This window comes from Dermacentor andersoni, chromosome 2, assembly GCF_023375885.2.
Source record: "Dermacentor andersoni chromosome 2, qqDerAnde1_hic_scaffold, whole genome shotgun sequence".
Taxonomy (NCBI): Eukaryota; Metazoa; Arthropoda; class Arachnida; order Ixodida; family Ixodidae; genus Dermacentor; species Dermacentor andersoni.
In genome coordinates this window covers 76,943,344-76,958,536 of record NC_092815.1, presented here as the reverse complement: position 1 = coordinate 76,958,536, position 15,193 = coordinate 76,943,344, and the positions used below count along the sequence as shown (strand labels likewise).

At 45.6% G+C, this 15,193-nt stretch overlaps 1 protein-coding gene across 1 annotated transcript in view; it reads right to left on the bottom strand.

Moving 5' to 3' along the window:
* LOC126542074 (betaine--homocysteine S-methyltransferase 1-like) overlaps positions 1–15,193 on the bottom strand; it is a 34,009-nt gene that overhangs the window by 3,946 nt on the left and 14,870 nt on the right. Inside the window, exons 2-6 of the mRNA XM_050189071.3 lie at positions 11,105–11,243; positions 7,909–8,027; positions 4,908–5,099; positions 3,642–3,789; positions 85–267 (exon numbers count right to left, since the gene is read on the bottom strand). Coding sequence (XP_050045028.1) covers positions 85–267; positions 3,642–3,789; positions 4,908–5,099; positions 7,909–8,027; positions 11,105–11,243 — 781 coding nt within the window. The remainder of the gene's footprint in view (positions 1–84; positions 268–3,641; positions 3,790–4,907; positions 5,100–7,908; positions 8,028–11,104; positions 11,244–15,193) is intronic.

The window sequence follows — 15,193 nt, the reverse complement described above, 5'->3', positions numbered from 1 at the left end:
CTCAACTAGGCACACAAAGAACAGAAGAGGCGTATACGAGATACTCGACACAAGTGTTTGAGAGGTGCGCGCATGATGTCTCACCAAAGGGGAACTCCGGAAGGTCGATGAATCCCTGCTTGCCGGCGTCGGGTGTGTGGTATGCGAGCGGCTGCGTGATGAAGTGCGCCTTTAGTTTAGCAGCGCGCACAGCGTCGATCATGAGCTGCACGCCCTCGAGGACCACGAACGGGTCGAAGTGGCAGTTGATGCCCACCACATCCGCGCCTGTGCAGGCAAGGAGTGAAAACGGGACCGTTATATACACTGCGGGCTCGTCACACTTTTGCTCGAATAAAAAAATACGGATACACACGCGGAGATCAACCTAGCACGCACAAAACATAATAAGGCTGCCGCTCATTTCGACACTCATATGATCCTGGGACACCTTGAAAATTATATCGAACACTGCGTTCGAGATCCATTTCGAAACTGACTTGGAAGTGCTCATACGTAAAATATTCGGCCAGGATATCAAGCCACGTGCAAAGCACAACTGCACGGAAAGAGTTAAGTCGTGTGTTTGCCCGTCAAGTCTAGAGAACACTGGCACTAATTTGATCCGGATCGTCGTGTCGTTACAGACCACGAAAACCACCTGCCAAGTGCGTTTCGAATATTGCGAGACTACACGGAAATCTAGTATTCAGCGCCAACATGTGAACGTACCACGTGACGTCACACATTCATCTCTTCGTTTAGGCACATAAACGCGAGCTGTATCAAGGCAAACATGAAAACGCGGTTACTTAGCCCATGTACAGGGAGATTCAGCATCGAACCATGGTATTTCAGAAGCTTCTTTCTTTCTCGCATTTACGAAATACCACTCGGTAATAAGAAGCGAATTAAAATAAAAAAAGAGCTATTATGTCCCTCAGCTGTCTTTCGTGTCTCTGGAAAATTAAGGCCAAAATAAAGAATCCGGAGCTGTCAAAAAAGCATTCGGCAGTTATGCGCTATAAGTTCATTCCTTTAGGCGAGACGGACTGTTATTGACCCTTTTCGCGGAGCAGTTTTTTCTAGAGAAACGAGATGGCGCTTTTCGCGGCGCGTAGCACGTCGCCTTGTTACGTCTCAACACGGCCAAAGGCGTTAATTAAACGTTTGCCGCGAGGCAGCCTCCACCCATCCACCAGCGCCTACCAGGAAGTCAACGCAGCGCTGACACCGACTGCTGACGGGCCCACAAAAGGCAACGCCGACTACTACCTGACAGCCTGAACTAATGATGAAAAGGGCCAACGTCAAATGCTACCAAGTCCGGCTCCAACCTTGGATTCTCAGGTTGCTATCCTGCCACATATTCCATTCTTTGGAGGTGCGAATAGTGCGGAGCGTTTCGATAGCATGGGCGTGGTATCGCAACCGATTCGACGATTGTAATTGGCTGCGATACAGTCACCCAATTCCCCAGTAGAGTCGCCTAGGCAAGACGACGGTATTAAAAGCGGAGACTTTTCGTGCAGTGGGGCCAATGTGTCCTGGTGTGAATTCAGACGTTTAACTTGCTCCTGCATGGAGTGGGCTTCCGTAACTGGAACCGTTTAACTATAGTTACACGGTTTATTTGACGCTATAGCGTCAAATAAACCCTTTCTCCTTTATTCCTGCTACTGGACGTATTCGTCGATGGGCTTAGTGGATTCTTTGCCCTAAGGTCACCTCGAGCCGCAACAGCCTCAGCGAGAGCGCATGAATACGAAACCATTGCCGCTTCCACCTTGCTTCTGTGCGATCAGTTGTCGGAAATGCAACTGTTTTCGCTAACGCGCTGTGCTCCAGTCATGCCGAATTGAATCATGTGGATTGAAGACGTGTGCATTAGTTGGCTGCGAAAATAGTGACTGGCATATTAATGAATGGAATGAATCTGTGTAGCCAAGATCACGGACCGTTGCTGCAACTGTCCGTACGCGTTACCGGCACTTCGAGGTGTACGGATTTCTTCGAGGATAAAGAAATTTGTTCATCCGCCAGCGTTGTATTGCTAACCTTCAAAGAAAGTGCTTCAGCCCTGGGACGTCGGCAAGAGTGAGTACCATTCGTTAAACAATGACAAAGGGAGTGGCGCCGCCTCCTGTCGTAGTACGTTTCGCGCACAGTATCTACACACATCTACCCCAACTGACGCGGAATCTTACGCCTACCCTATCGCCAACATGTCAATGAGTGAATGGACGCACACTTTAATATATGCGCACCACATACGCACAATAAATGACGGACTACCCCGATAGCGCACAAGTGGTCGATGCTGAATGTTTCGTGACGGTCCACAAGAGTAAGCGAGCTACTAGCGATAATATATCTTTGTTACAAGGAATTGCAATGTGCAAAACGGCTACGTTTCAAGCCTTGCTCGCAGCAAGTACAAATCTATCGAAACTGAGCACATCCGCGAGCGATTAGGCAGAAATAATAGTGACCGCACCAAGGAAATTTACTGAGTCAGAAATGTGACAAGCCGCTCCTTCAAGATATTTGTCAAGTAAAGAACGAAGAGCAAAACACACTAATTCTGATGCAATCGATGAGCGGAAAGTTTGGATAGCTTGGAATATATATTTAACCTCACTTTTATAACAATTAAGCCCCATATACGCTGCTCGCACCTTTGGATATAGCTTAATCAGCTTCCAAAGCGCTTTTGCGTCTTCTCTGAAGCTGTGGCCAAAACTTCGTGTCGGCCAGCCAGTCACCGTCTACATCTCCAGAAACAGAGGTTTGCTAAGCCACACTGGCTAATACACACCCAATATAAACGCGCGGGCAACGGAGGCAGTTTAGACAAGCAATGGACGCGTCACCACGTAATCAAACATGGCAGGGCCCACGGGATCGCCGTGAAAAGGGTCAATAGGAGAGCGTGGTTTGGTCTCAAGTCCAATGTTTAAACTTTGACTTGATTGTGGCCAAATAGTTGCGACGGAGGCAACAAATTACCGAGAAAGCACTTGGTTGAATTTGTTGAAAAACAGATTAGACTAATCTTTCCGTAAGTAAGTAATATAATGAAGTTCATCAACGTTTGGGGAAGTCAACTCCTGTGCAATAACTTCCAGTCATTCAATACTAACAATGGCTCACCTTTAAGCAGCCATGAATTTGCTGTCTCGATTTAGGCACAGCAATATTTTATTTTGCTAGTCGCGTCCCGGTTGCATCTCATTAAAGTGACGTCACACCTCAACGAACATACCACTCTACGTGCATGTGCTGATGTGTAATTTTCTTGTCTTTTTACTGTCATTGTTACGCCACAAAAGATAATGTACCATCTCCTCTGTTGACCATGGTCGTACGCTTTTGTGGACGGCATTACATGCATATACATCGAATAACGTAAATTTTTTCCTTTACTGCACCTTCGTATTTCAATTTGTTTAGAATTGAGAAAATATTCAGCATCCGATTCGATATTCGAAGCCTTTTTTTCCCTGCAATATTTGTATTCGATTCGATTATGAAATTAAACTAAATTAGTCATTTAACAGCTCTCGTGCACTCCTGCAAAAAAAAAAAAAAATTTGGCGGTAGAGGGGAAGCGTGGCCTTTTACGCCACAGGAGTATGTAATGCGAATAGGTATCGACTTACCGGCTTTGACCATGCGCACGGCGCAGTCGCCAACGGAAACACCGTGCATGTCTCCCAGGGGCCCGATGCACATGGTGGCCACGACGGGAAGCCCCGTCGCCTTGCACACCTCGATGGCCATCTCGATCTCTTCAACGTGTTCGAAGTACTGCGAACGAGGAAGCAGGCGGGCGCACAATCAAATTTGTCGCCGCCCAGTTCGTGTACAGCGGTTACGGCATCCGACTGCCCTGTCGCTGTTGACCTCCAGTTAAACGAGCTCTAAGGACAAACAACCAGTCAGACCCGACTGGTACAGCATTCTTCTAAAACTCCAGATAGTTTCGAAATGTTTTCCCGCACTGCATATAGGGCTGCCCGGGACAGTGGAACACGCCAACACTCGTTGGCGATCAAAGCAGTACGCTCGCGGGCAGTCCTTAGCGGTCCAGCAAGTCAAATTTGATAGAACTACTATACTTGCATTATTTCCACGGCTGCGCTATCCAAAACTTTCTTCGATTTACTACCGTTAGCGAATTCTAAAATTAGACCATCAAGAGATCAGTTGTGGGCGCGTACAAGCCAACACGAGCAAGATGCGACGCGTTACAGAAGCACGACGGATAACCGTCACCTGTCGTAGAATGTCGTAAATTAAGAATGGTTTTTATTTAACCTAAAACAGCCGACTGTGAAGGCTTGCGCCGGTGCATGCTACAACTCCGGCTTAACAATATTACACGCATCGAAATTGTGTTTTCTTTTGCACTTTGTGGGGATTAATGCACCTTCGCTCCTTGAACTGCTACTTTCCTAGATATGTAAGCTAGCATAGGGTCTGCTGCACAAAGTTGTCCCAGGCTCGATTCCCGCGCCACAGCGGGCTTTTTTCTTAATATGCGAAGTCCGATTTCGAAGAGCCCGTTTTGGTATAGTCATTGTGACAGAGCAAGGTTGTTGGCAGCCTTTCCTTGAATGTCTTAGTTTACCTTTAAACTTTCATTTCTACTGTACTTGGCATCTTTAAATCTCTCTCTCTCTCTCTTGTCATTTTATTGTTTTCTTGTTCCACCAGATGGTGGTAAATATGACCCAATTGAAGTCAGCGCTGGATTGACGCGGACAAGAAAGACGACAGGACGTGCGCTCGTCCTGTCGTCTTTCTCGTCCGTGTCGATCTAGCGCTACGACTTCAATTGATGAAACGAAGCAAGTAGCTCAAAAATCTGCACTCCTGTAAATATGACGTCCCGCGCAGAAGAACACGTGGTCGCAAAAGCGCACCTCGCAGATGAGAAAGTCGAGCTTGTTCTTGACGAAAACGTCGACCTGCTTGCGGAACACATCCTGAATCTCGGCCTTGGGACGACCCGTGAGGTAAGAGGGTGTCTGCGAGATGCCGCCGGCCACTAGCGCGTTCTTCTCCTTGGCCACCTCCAGGGCCAGTTTGCAGGCCGCCGCGTTGATGTCGACCCCCTGCAAGCAAGACGACGACCCGAGTGGGCGTGGCGGTGAATTGGCGAACATCCTAGCAGGTGATGTATGCGCGTACACCTGGGTTATATTGAGCGTGAAAAACCTCATGCTTGAAGCTAGGCTGTAGACGCAAGAGCACACGAAGTTAGGCTGGCTGCTTTATGGTCAACGTGGTGGACACCGCGAAGGTTAACGAACGGTTAACGTCCCCTGTATATCCTAACACCTGTATTTTCCCTTATTTTTTTTTTTTTTGCAACGACTAAACGATTCTTCGTTTCTTGAAAGAAATAAAAAAAAGAGGCACTGTCGCTCATTGGCACGTAATGCCCCTACACTACAAGAAGAGGTGCGAGAAGTTGTTAGAGTGTCGAATAAATAAAAAGACAATATAAGTAGGAAGAAAGCGTTGAATTTGCAAATAAATTCTCTGTAAGCGCGCATGGCGGAGAAAGGTTCGTGAAAGGAAAAATTGTCATCCACCTGAATATAACAGGATGCTATAAAGGAAACCCGGGTTTCCTTTGTAGCTTCGTGGTACATTCGGGAGGATGACAATTTTCCCTTCCATAAAAGCGTTGAATTAAGACAACTATTGGCATAGGAAGCTTGAAAGCTGGAGTCTTGTTTGAGATACGCGAGTTCTACCAGGACTCTGGTTCTTCTTGTTCTATCAAGAACAATGTATAATATATATAACATGAATAATTAGGCAAGGTATTTCACATTTATGTGTTCCTAACCATTCCAAGTAACGCTTTAGTTGATAGTCGGTGCCCGTGTGCCCATACTGTCTTTCTTGTTTCGTTATTTGTGCATCTCATCATAAATAGTGGTGGATGTCCCTAACGGTGAAAGTGAATGCTCGAGCCTGCGAAAATTTTTAGCTTTTTTTCGGTTGAAGTTGATGTTGATTACGTGTTGAGAAAGTTTTCATTTGGTATTTCAGTCACTCGTGCGACACGCACCGGTGCTGGTGCTTGATAAAGTGGAGACGTTGTCAGTCATTGTGTTTATATTATTATGCCTCCTTTATGCATATGTGCGCACACTCTTTCTTTGAACTTGAATACAGTGCAAACACATTAACACGGTTCTTACAGAGATAAATGCACTCGCTGCCAGGCGACAACAATCAGGATGACGATAAAAACGCCCTTAAGGGACCATGCTATATTTTTAAAAGAGGGTGTTTGGCCGACCAGTCAGCGAAATGAGACAGATGCCTTTCGTGCGGCGCATCGTAATTTCTGTAGCTTGATGCTCTGCTGGTGTGTAGGTTGACGCGTTGGTTCAAAGGGCGCGTAATTTATCACATAAAGATAACACTAGTAGGTCAATCAGACGGGTTTGAACTAATGAATACCAGGTAACAGGCTGACACTGTAGCCCACCGATGCCTTGCAGGTGCCATCAGCGCGTACTTTACGTAAGAGTCTAGCAATTCGCGATACTGTTGCGTGATACCTGCTTTTAAGGGGTGTAAAGACACCTTTCTTGTAGGATGTGTACACTCTTAAAACAGTTGCACCCTCTGGGGTGTATACTTGTCCCACAACAATAATCACCATCTCCTTTGCTTGCCTGTCTGTTCTTGAAAACACTGCGCACGCTATTTTCCTGTCGAGGATGCTATGTCACGCTGATAACGCGCATACCGTTCACGACTTGGAAGTATAGGCTCGCAGCGTTAAAGAAAGGAAATGCGGGCAAGACAGATGACGATTACTGGTGTGGGACAAAATACGCCCCAAAGGGTGTAAAATCTTTAAAAAGTGTATAGCGCACCGTATATATACGGTGCATATACGTATGTAAATATAAACCACCCATTTTGCACCCTTTTGGAAGTTAAAAAGGGTCACTGTGTATTTTCTTCCGCAATAATGACGCTCTGGATCGCAGGACTCCTCCTTAATTCACAATGAGCTTTCTGTGATCCCACAGCTTGGTATACACATTTGCACTTCTACACAAATCTTTTCAGTGACAGCTCCCTCACTCTAGAAAAATGCTTACGCCTTTTAGGGCGTATCTTGTCCGCAAACGATAAATGATAATCGTCATCTCTCGTGATTGCGTATCCTTTCTTTAAAGCTCTGCGCTTTCTGCTCCGGTCAAAGAACGTTGTGTTACGCAGATACCATCATGCCGCTCGTGACCGGAAAGTATACCGGGTGCCCAGCGATAAAGAGAGGAAGCGCACAGAAAGTAAATCACGATGACTGTTCGGGGACACGATGAGCCCCAAAGAGTGAAAGCTTTTCTTGTGGTGCATTCGACTGCTTCCTACCACGCTCCAAATGTGTTTGCAGCGACGCGTAGCCTATTTTCGAGATTGAAGCCAGGTAAAGCCTTGTCCAGCTGCTCCCAGAACAATCCGAGTAGCCACGTGATCGAGATTCTGTCCTATCACGATCGCGCTCCCTGCTCAAAAGTTATAGCGCCTCTGAGCGTTCTGAGCTTGGGCACGGCGCTCTGAATGCACCAGGTGAATGCGTGCCGAACGCCCGATTTTGACCAGCCGAAGTTAAACCGCACCTAGAAAGCACTCGAGAGAGCGAGCATTCGAATGTACCAGAGTGGGCTGGGCGTCGCCGTAATGTCCTCTGGAGTACTGTGGTCCAGCAATAGCCTCCGCTCAAAAGCACTGCAGAAACGGCAGTACGGGCACTTTGTATTCGTACGCAACAGTCCAGAGAGGAGGTATATGCACTTTCCTCTCAGGTTGAAGAGTTTATGTGGCACACAGTGCGCGATCGACGAGTTTGTGCGAACAGTTTGGTGAATACGTAGCGGACACGCGTACCGTGTAGTGCATGCCGGCCAGGTTGCCGCGGTTGATGAGCTTGTCGTCACTGGCGTAGAAGGTGAACGCCTGCATCACGTCCGATCCCGCGCGCAGGAACTCTCGGTGAAGTTGGCGGACTGGCGTGGGGAGAGAAGAAAGAGAGAATTGATCGCCTGGCATCAGCTACGCAGTGCGTACCACAGTGAAGCCGGCTGGAAACTTTCGCCTGGAAAGTGATGGGCTGCTAGCAAAGCCAGCTTTGCCAGCAGCCCATCACTTTCCAGGCGAAAGTTTCGACATATAGGTTGTTTGAGACAGGAATGCCACAGTTTTGGGGTGTCCCAACCAGTGACCGCTTCGCGCTCCTGAGGTGGCTTGGCTTGACTGCCTTTTAGTATGGCGTTCGACCGGCTTGCGTTGGGCCACTTGCGGCGCTCTTACAAGTGAAAAAGGAAATTATAGAAATACTGCTCTAGGAACAAGATTGTGGCTTATTGCAATGCGTACACTTACTATACATGTTTAAAAACTCTAGCTGAAATGTAATAGTAGTCAATGAGGCTAAAGGCGAGATCGACAGAACGCAGTAATCGCCATCAGCCAAGGCAATTCACATTAAGGTGCGCCAGCTGAAATTTTCTCGCGTTAGGCCCATACGAGCTCTCGCCTCGACAACCTATCTCAAATAGAACGGTGATTTATCGTTGGACATCTGTAATTTACGTGAGATGGGAAAAAGCGATAGCCCACAACGTCTCCTGCTTCTTACAAGCGTTACGTGTTAGTCATAATTCAGGTAAGATTTAGGTTTAGACGAGAGCCTTCAGTTCGATGGGTTTACCGCCACATTTGTTTACGCAAAGATTAAGTGCACCCACGTTATAATTGAAACTTTCGTTTAGAGGCGAGTTTGTGCCCGAACCCAAAGTCAAGAAAGCGGTTTGCGATCAGCGCCCGTGCAATGGCCAGACGGCATGTCTAGTGGCAGCCCATAGTCTCGGGTGCCCCTAGTTTAATACTTCCAAGTGCTTGGGTTATCTCAAGCGTGAAGAAGGCTGTTTTACTGCAGTAATCACGATGAAGACAATGTTATCAAAGTAAGGCCAGTCATTCGACAAAGACTTTTTGAATATCGGTTTGCTTCAGATAACTTCAGACAAATTTAGCGAAAATAATTGTTTATATAGTGTTAAGAATAGTTAAGAATAAGTGAAGCTCTATTAAGTACATTGTATTGAGGGAATGCCATAAACGTCAGTTTAACCGTGAGAAGAGTCAATAGTAAGCCAGAAAAGACGTAAAAAAGAAAGATGGACCTAAAGTTCAGGCTCAAGCGTCTTGTAATGACATTAGATTTGGACAGCCGTTCCTGTATAGTTAATATAGTATAGTTATAGTATATAGTATATAGTGATATAATATAGTTCCTATTTATAGTTAACCGGTCCTGTATAGTTAATAGCTCACCAGTAAAACGGAACTACATTATTTCCGAAAGGAACTAAATAATTAACATGATGCGTTCCGAAAACTTGTTTTTTAGTAAAATAGGTTCAAACGTGCGGAGTACATGAAAATCCGCGACGTCATACTTAATACAGGCGCTTAGACGTGTAATTTGAAAAGGTATACATTGCCCTTCGTTTTCTACGCTAATAAGGGGCCTTTTCCCGCTAAGCAAAAGCAAATGGAAGCTTGAAAAATATATTGTCTTCTCCGGTCTACAGTCCGCGCCCTCTGTACAGTTAGCAAGGGCATACTTGCGCTTAACCCTACGATGCCTAGCGTATCGTATTTGATAGACTCGGTTTCATATCCCAAAATGCTGACTTGCACTCGGGACAACGTAACACGAAAGTCATAGTAGCGTTTTTGACACACAGGAGCAAAGCTTTAGTTGTGGGTAGCTCAGCAAACCAATCACTAAAAAAATAATTAATCAATTATTCGGCTCAGTAATTTTAACTTAAATACCATTTTATTGTTTTTCGAACGACTCTACTCTCCGTGCATGACCAGGAGTAAATGTCATAAAGTTAGTTTCAATTTTATCTGATGTGATATTAGAGTTTTTTAGGGTGAAAATAAGAGTTCTTCTTTAGCACTCACTCGCTGCATAGTACGCAGGGCCTAATCTGGGCTGAAAATGTTTTTCTAAGAGATTGTCTGAAATTAGAGCACATACACTCGATTCCGCTATGGGATTAAGCACGGTAGAAGGTTGCAGGAGCAGTCAGGCTAAAATTTTTCCACGCATCCTATATTTAAAAAAAAAATTAATCATGTATAGTTGCACCGCGCGAAATATTAATCATAAGAACATGTTAGTCCGAGGACTATTATCCGGAAAATACGATACTTTAACACAACAAAACAGCTTTATACAGCTTAACAAAAGAGCTTGTCGGCAATAAGGGCTCGTTGCCGTGATTCACATACACATTTCCAATAAGACTTAGTAGCTGAAGCACTTGGGTGACATGCGATTGATTACCCGCCGCGGTAGCAGTGGCAGTGACGTCGTGCTGCTGAGCTCGAGGTCGCGGGTTTGATCCTGGCCGCTGCGGTAACGAACCCCAGGTGGTCAAAATTAATCTCCGCGTGCGAGACAGTTACGGTGCTGTCAGCGGGCTTCCCACTTTCACTCTGTCAGCGAAACTCTCTCTCTCTCTATCTCTCTCTCTCTCTCAACACACCCCCGCGAAGCACTTCTCTGTTATTAGCCACCGATCTTGCGGACGGCGTGCCTCATATGCAGATCGTGCTTTTGACTCGTAAAACCTTAAGAATTCGAGTCCCGGGTTCATTTTGACCCTCTGGGATTCTCTGACGTGCACCTAAATCTCAGTACGCGAGCGTATTTTACATTTTTCTCCATGAAAATTTGTTTGCAGTGGCAGGCAATCGAACCCACGACCTCGCACTCAACACCAGAACGCCATAGGCACAGCGCTACCTGCGGCGGTTTCATACGACGTCGATATCTACTGTAGAGGGGCTAGGAAGACCTCTCAGTCTCTTTGAAGCTTCTACGCCTTCTTCTCTTCGATGTGAAAATTGATTGATTGATTGATTGATTGATTGATTGATTGATTGATTGATTGATTGATTGATTGATTGATTGATTGATTGATTGATTGATTGATTGATTGATTGATTGATTGATTGATTGATTGATTGATTGATTGATTGATTGATTGATTGATTTACGAACCGGCCTCCGGGTGCTCGACGGTCGCCTCGGGGGTCCAGGGACCGGCCTGAACGTAGCCCCTTTTCTCCAGCGCGAACACGAAGCCGCCATCGCCGATCACGACGCTCTTGTCGAGACGTTCCAGCAGTCCTCCTTTGCTCTGCAACCACATCAATGCGCACAGATGATCGCCCCAAAACGACGACCAAAACAAGGGCAGAGAAATGTAGGGATCTAGGGAAATCTAGCGGCGCCTCTAGGGCCCTCGAGCTGGACGCAATCGCTGAAACACTGCAATTTGCGAATATTAATCACAGACACCATGAACTGGAAGCGCTGTGTAAGAAAAATATCTTGTGTGCCTCCTGCAGCAGCGCATTAGGCGTTCGACGGTGCTGCTGGTTGATTGAGCGAGTGATTGATTGATGTGATGATATTGGAAATGTCTGACATCGCTGGCCGCAAACTTTTAAACCGCATTTGATTGTGTAACGAATATGCAGAAAGGGCATGAATAAATGCTCAAACGAGGAAATACGCATAGCCTTAGTACACTTAAGCAACTATGCTATTTCTTGCTGCCGAGTTTCGGGTCCCAATCATTGTGAACTTCTGGCTACGGGCGTTTATAAAATGAAAAAAAAAAAAAGAAAATCAAGGAAATGTTCACTTCGAAGCAAATACTCACGGAGTGCAAGTGCTACTATTTCTTTCAAACGAAATATCTCTGATGCAATCTATTGCTCTTTCCTTTAATCGCAATTTTTGCCAAAACATTCTCATTATCTACGATAATGAAAGTGTGGAAATGAACCAGTCAGACTCCGCACCCAAAACCAGCTGGACTTTGCCGCGTCTGTTTCGAGTACCGCGGCAGATCTACTTATCCTTTATGCTAATAGTGAGTTCACTGACTTAGTTCCGGCCCAGGTCTGCTATGTACATTTATTCAATTTATTTACTCATTTATTCAAGTTAGCTTTTGTTTTGTTTTTTACCCATTTTTACCCAGATGCCCCCCCCCCCCCCCCTTCTTTATTTTTTTTCGCGCATGGACGCTAATTTCTGTGGCTAATTTATTACGCACCACTGAACCCCTTCACTGCTTCTATTGCTGAGGGACTTTCGGATGATGGAGCCATAGTAGTCGTAATGATTGTCGGGAGACACTTTTTGCGGTGGAACGGGTGAATTCGACCCAACTGTCGCGTATTTCAGTAACAATAGGGGGAATTTGAAAGCGCTGGTGCTAAAAAGTAGCTGGCTTATGCTGCCTAATAAAAAGTCCGACTAAGATTTTGTTTTTTCGTCCTGCAATATTAATTTCAGCGTGACGAATCCCAGGAAAGCTTTCTTTCCCCCTTAATTTCTACGTATTAAGCTGAACTCAAACGGCTAACAGACTTGCACCAAAGATTGTTTCCCGTATGCCAACACGAGGCGCGCGAACATGTTGAAGGAACACCGAGCTTGCGTCAACATTTGTCTTCGATTGCGAGATAAACACCCACTCGAGACTCGCCCCGGGTGCGTTTGTGTACGAGGCGATCGGGATGGTCACGAGAGAGACCATCCGGCGAGCTCTTATCGTGCAGCGAGATAAATCGACGGTGAAGCACGGCTTTCTGATAGCGTGCATCCGCAACAGACACTTTGTTTATACGGGACTAGCGAGTTGATCGGCCTCAGCGAAAACAGTTCGCCAGTTCGCTCCCGCATATACGTATGCTCAGTCGGGAGGAAAAATCTACAGAGACGACGGCATCTGCATACAGAAAAAAGAAATTGATTTCATTTGGCACAGCCTTGAAACGTGCAATTGCCTTAATGCATGACGCTGGCGAAACAGGAGCACGTAGGCAGTACCCCTTGATTTCAGCCTTTATGCCTAGGCTACTAAAAAAAAAATTTTTTTTAGTGCCACCTCTGGTCTTCAGACCTTTGCTCTTGACTGTACATACATCTGACTGGCATGGCTATCTCCACAGCTGAATAGAACTGTGAATATACACTGTGCCACGCCCTTGCTTGCGTTATACTACATTGTAGCACGTAAACATTCATATCAAACCATTCGTATTTACATAATCTTTGGAGTGGTGCCAACGTAGGCTCTTGGGTTGTTAACAACTTTGATTAATAACTATAACAACCAATGCATGGTACAATGGTCAATTCTTATACGTGAAAATGGCCGTACAAACGCACTCGATGTTCTGAAAAAAAAAATGCGTGTAGTAAGTAGCCCAATGTGGCAGGACCTATTAACCGAAATTGAAATCGTGTTTGACAAGAACACAATGAATTCTATGTAACAAAATATAATAGAAAATAGAACGAAATTCGACCAAATATTTTGATCCTTCTTTATCACTTTCTCAAGTTTTTTTAGTTCAACTGCCCACACCCCAATGTCAAAAACACAAATTGACGTTTCGGGATCTGTACAGATCCTCATTCACGATCCCCTCAAGTTTCACAATGGAATGAAAGCAAACATCAACTTTCTTTCGGCATATAAAACGTAAGCAGCCTGCGTAATTATTGCGATGACATGTCGCCATAACTATATTAAATCCAGCACTGTCTATCTCGTAGTTGTACTATAGTGTCCCTTTAAGCACGAAGAATGTGTACCGTTCTTGCAGGTAGAGGGTACTGAAGATTTGTAGACCAACAAGTACGTCGTCCACACGTGTAGGCAATAGACACTCATTAACAAAGGGGTGCATTCAAAACCCATTTATTTCAATAGCAATATGCTCTGCCGCTTTCCACAGATGCGACACGTCTCTGAGATATAACTGCGCTGATATTTAGTAACCCGAAAGAATAATTTTTATTCGAAATGTTCTGCTTTGTTTCGCTTCGCTTTATTTTTGTTTGTTTGTTTTGTTTCAGGCACGAACATCGGTGCTACAATATGAATCGAGCAGAAAAACGTTTAGAGAAATCCGTTCTGACAACGTACTGTCGTCGGTCGTCATCTAAGTCGGCGTAAAGCAATCAGGCAAGTATAGATGTTGCATAAGTACCAGAAGCGCTACAGCCAATGCATATGAGGCGGACGAAGCGTGAACATGGCGGTATAAACCGAGAATAAATTTTCAGTCATGAAAAAACTTTAATTAGGCGAGGCACACATTCCAACCCCTCCTCTGCTGTCTCATGCACCTTCCACGATGCATTGGCTCGTTCCCGGTGATCCCTGCCTTTCTAAAAGCCATCACCAATGCCGTGGCCTAATGAGTGGGATGTGTTCTTCTCCGCTAGTCATTAGCTTCATAATGACAACTAGTATGCGCGATGTGACTCGCAGGCATTGACACGAGTCTCCGAAATCCCCAGTGTGGAGCAACACGCCACGCCAGAGATTTTGGACGCATTGCCGCAGCTAGCGATACGAATTTGTGCAGCGACTTACGGACTGTAGCTTCATAGCACGATGCTCTACTCTAAAGCAATGAATCCAGGTTCGGGTCTGCCTGGGGTGATATTTCTAAGCGTTCGATTAATATCCTGCACGTAGCCATGTTTCCGAGTATAAAAAGAAAGGAAACTACGGTAACGCAAACAGACGGCTATTGGCGATAGACAATAAGTTGGCATTGGTTCAATACTTTTGAATAAGGGGAACGGTCGCCTTTCAACTGGGGCGTACTTACTTGAGGTTTCTTTCCTGTGAAGAACGAAAGGCACAAGGAAATAAATAATACGCGTTATCCACTATAAAGGTACGGTAGGCAACATTTAGTTGCAACAACAGTTGAAAAGATTTCCCCGACAAATGACAGAAGCCTTGTCTGATGACACTCTCACCCTCTGTTTTCCTTTTTGTGCACGCTCCCCTCGAATATACTTCACTAATTTACTAGGCTAAGGGGGCCTAGTGAGACCTCGTAACGGTGCTTCAGTTTACAAACCATGTCTCCTATTAACGGTTGATATCCTCTGGACCATTTATAGAGCAGGGGTTTCGAACTCGGGTTCAGAAGAGGCACCCATAAACAGCGCACTTGTTCCCGATAGCCAAACTGTGGCGTTATGATCCGCGGCGCAGGGTCAAGGCCCTGGGGGAAAGAGAGAAAATTACGTCAGGCAGCCGGCTTT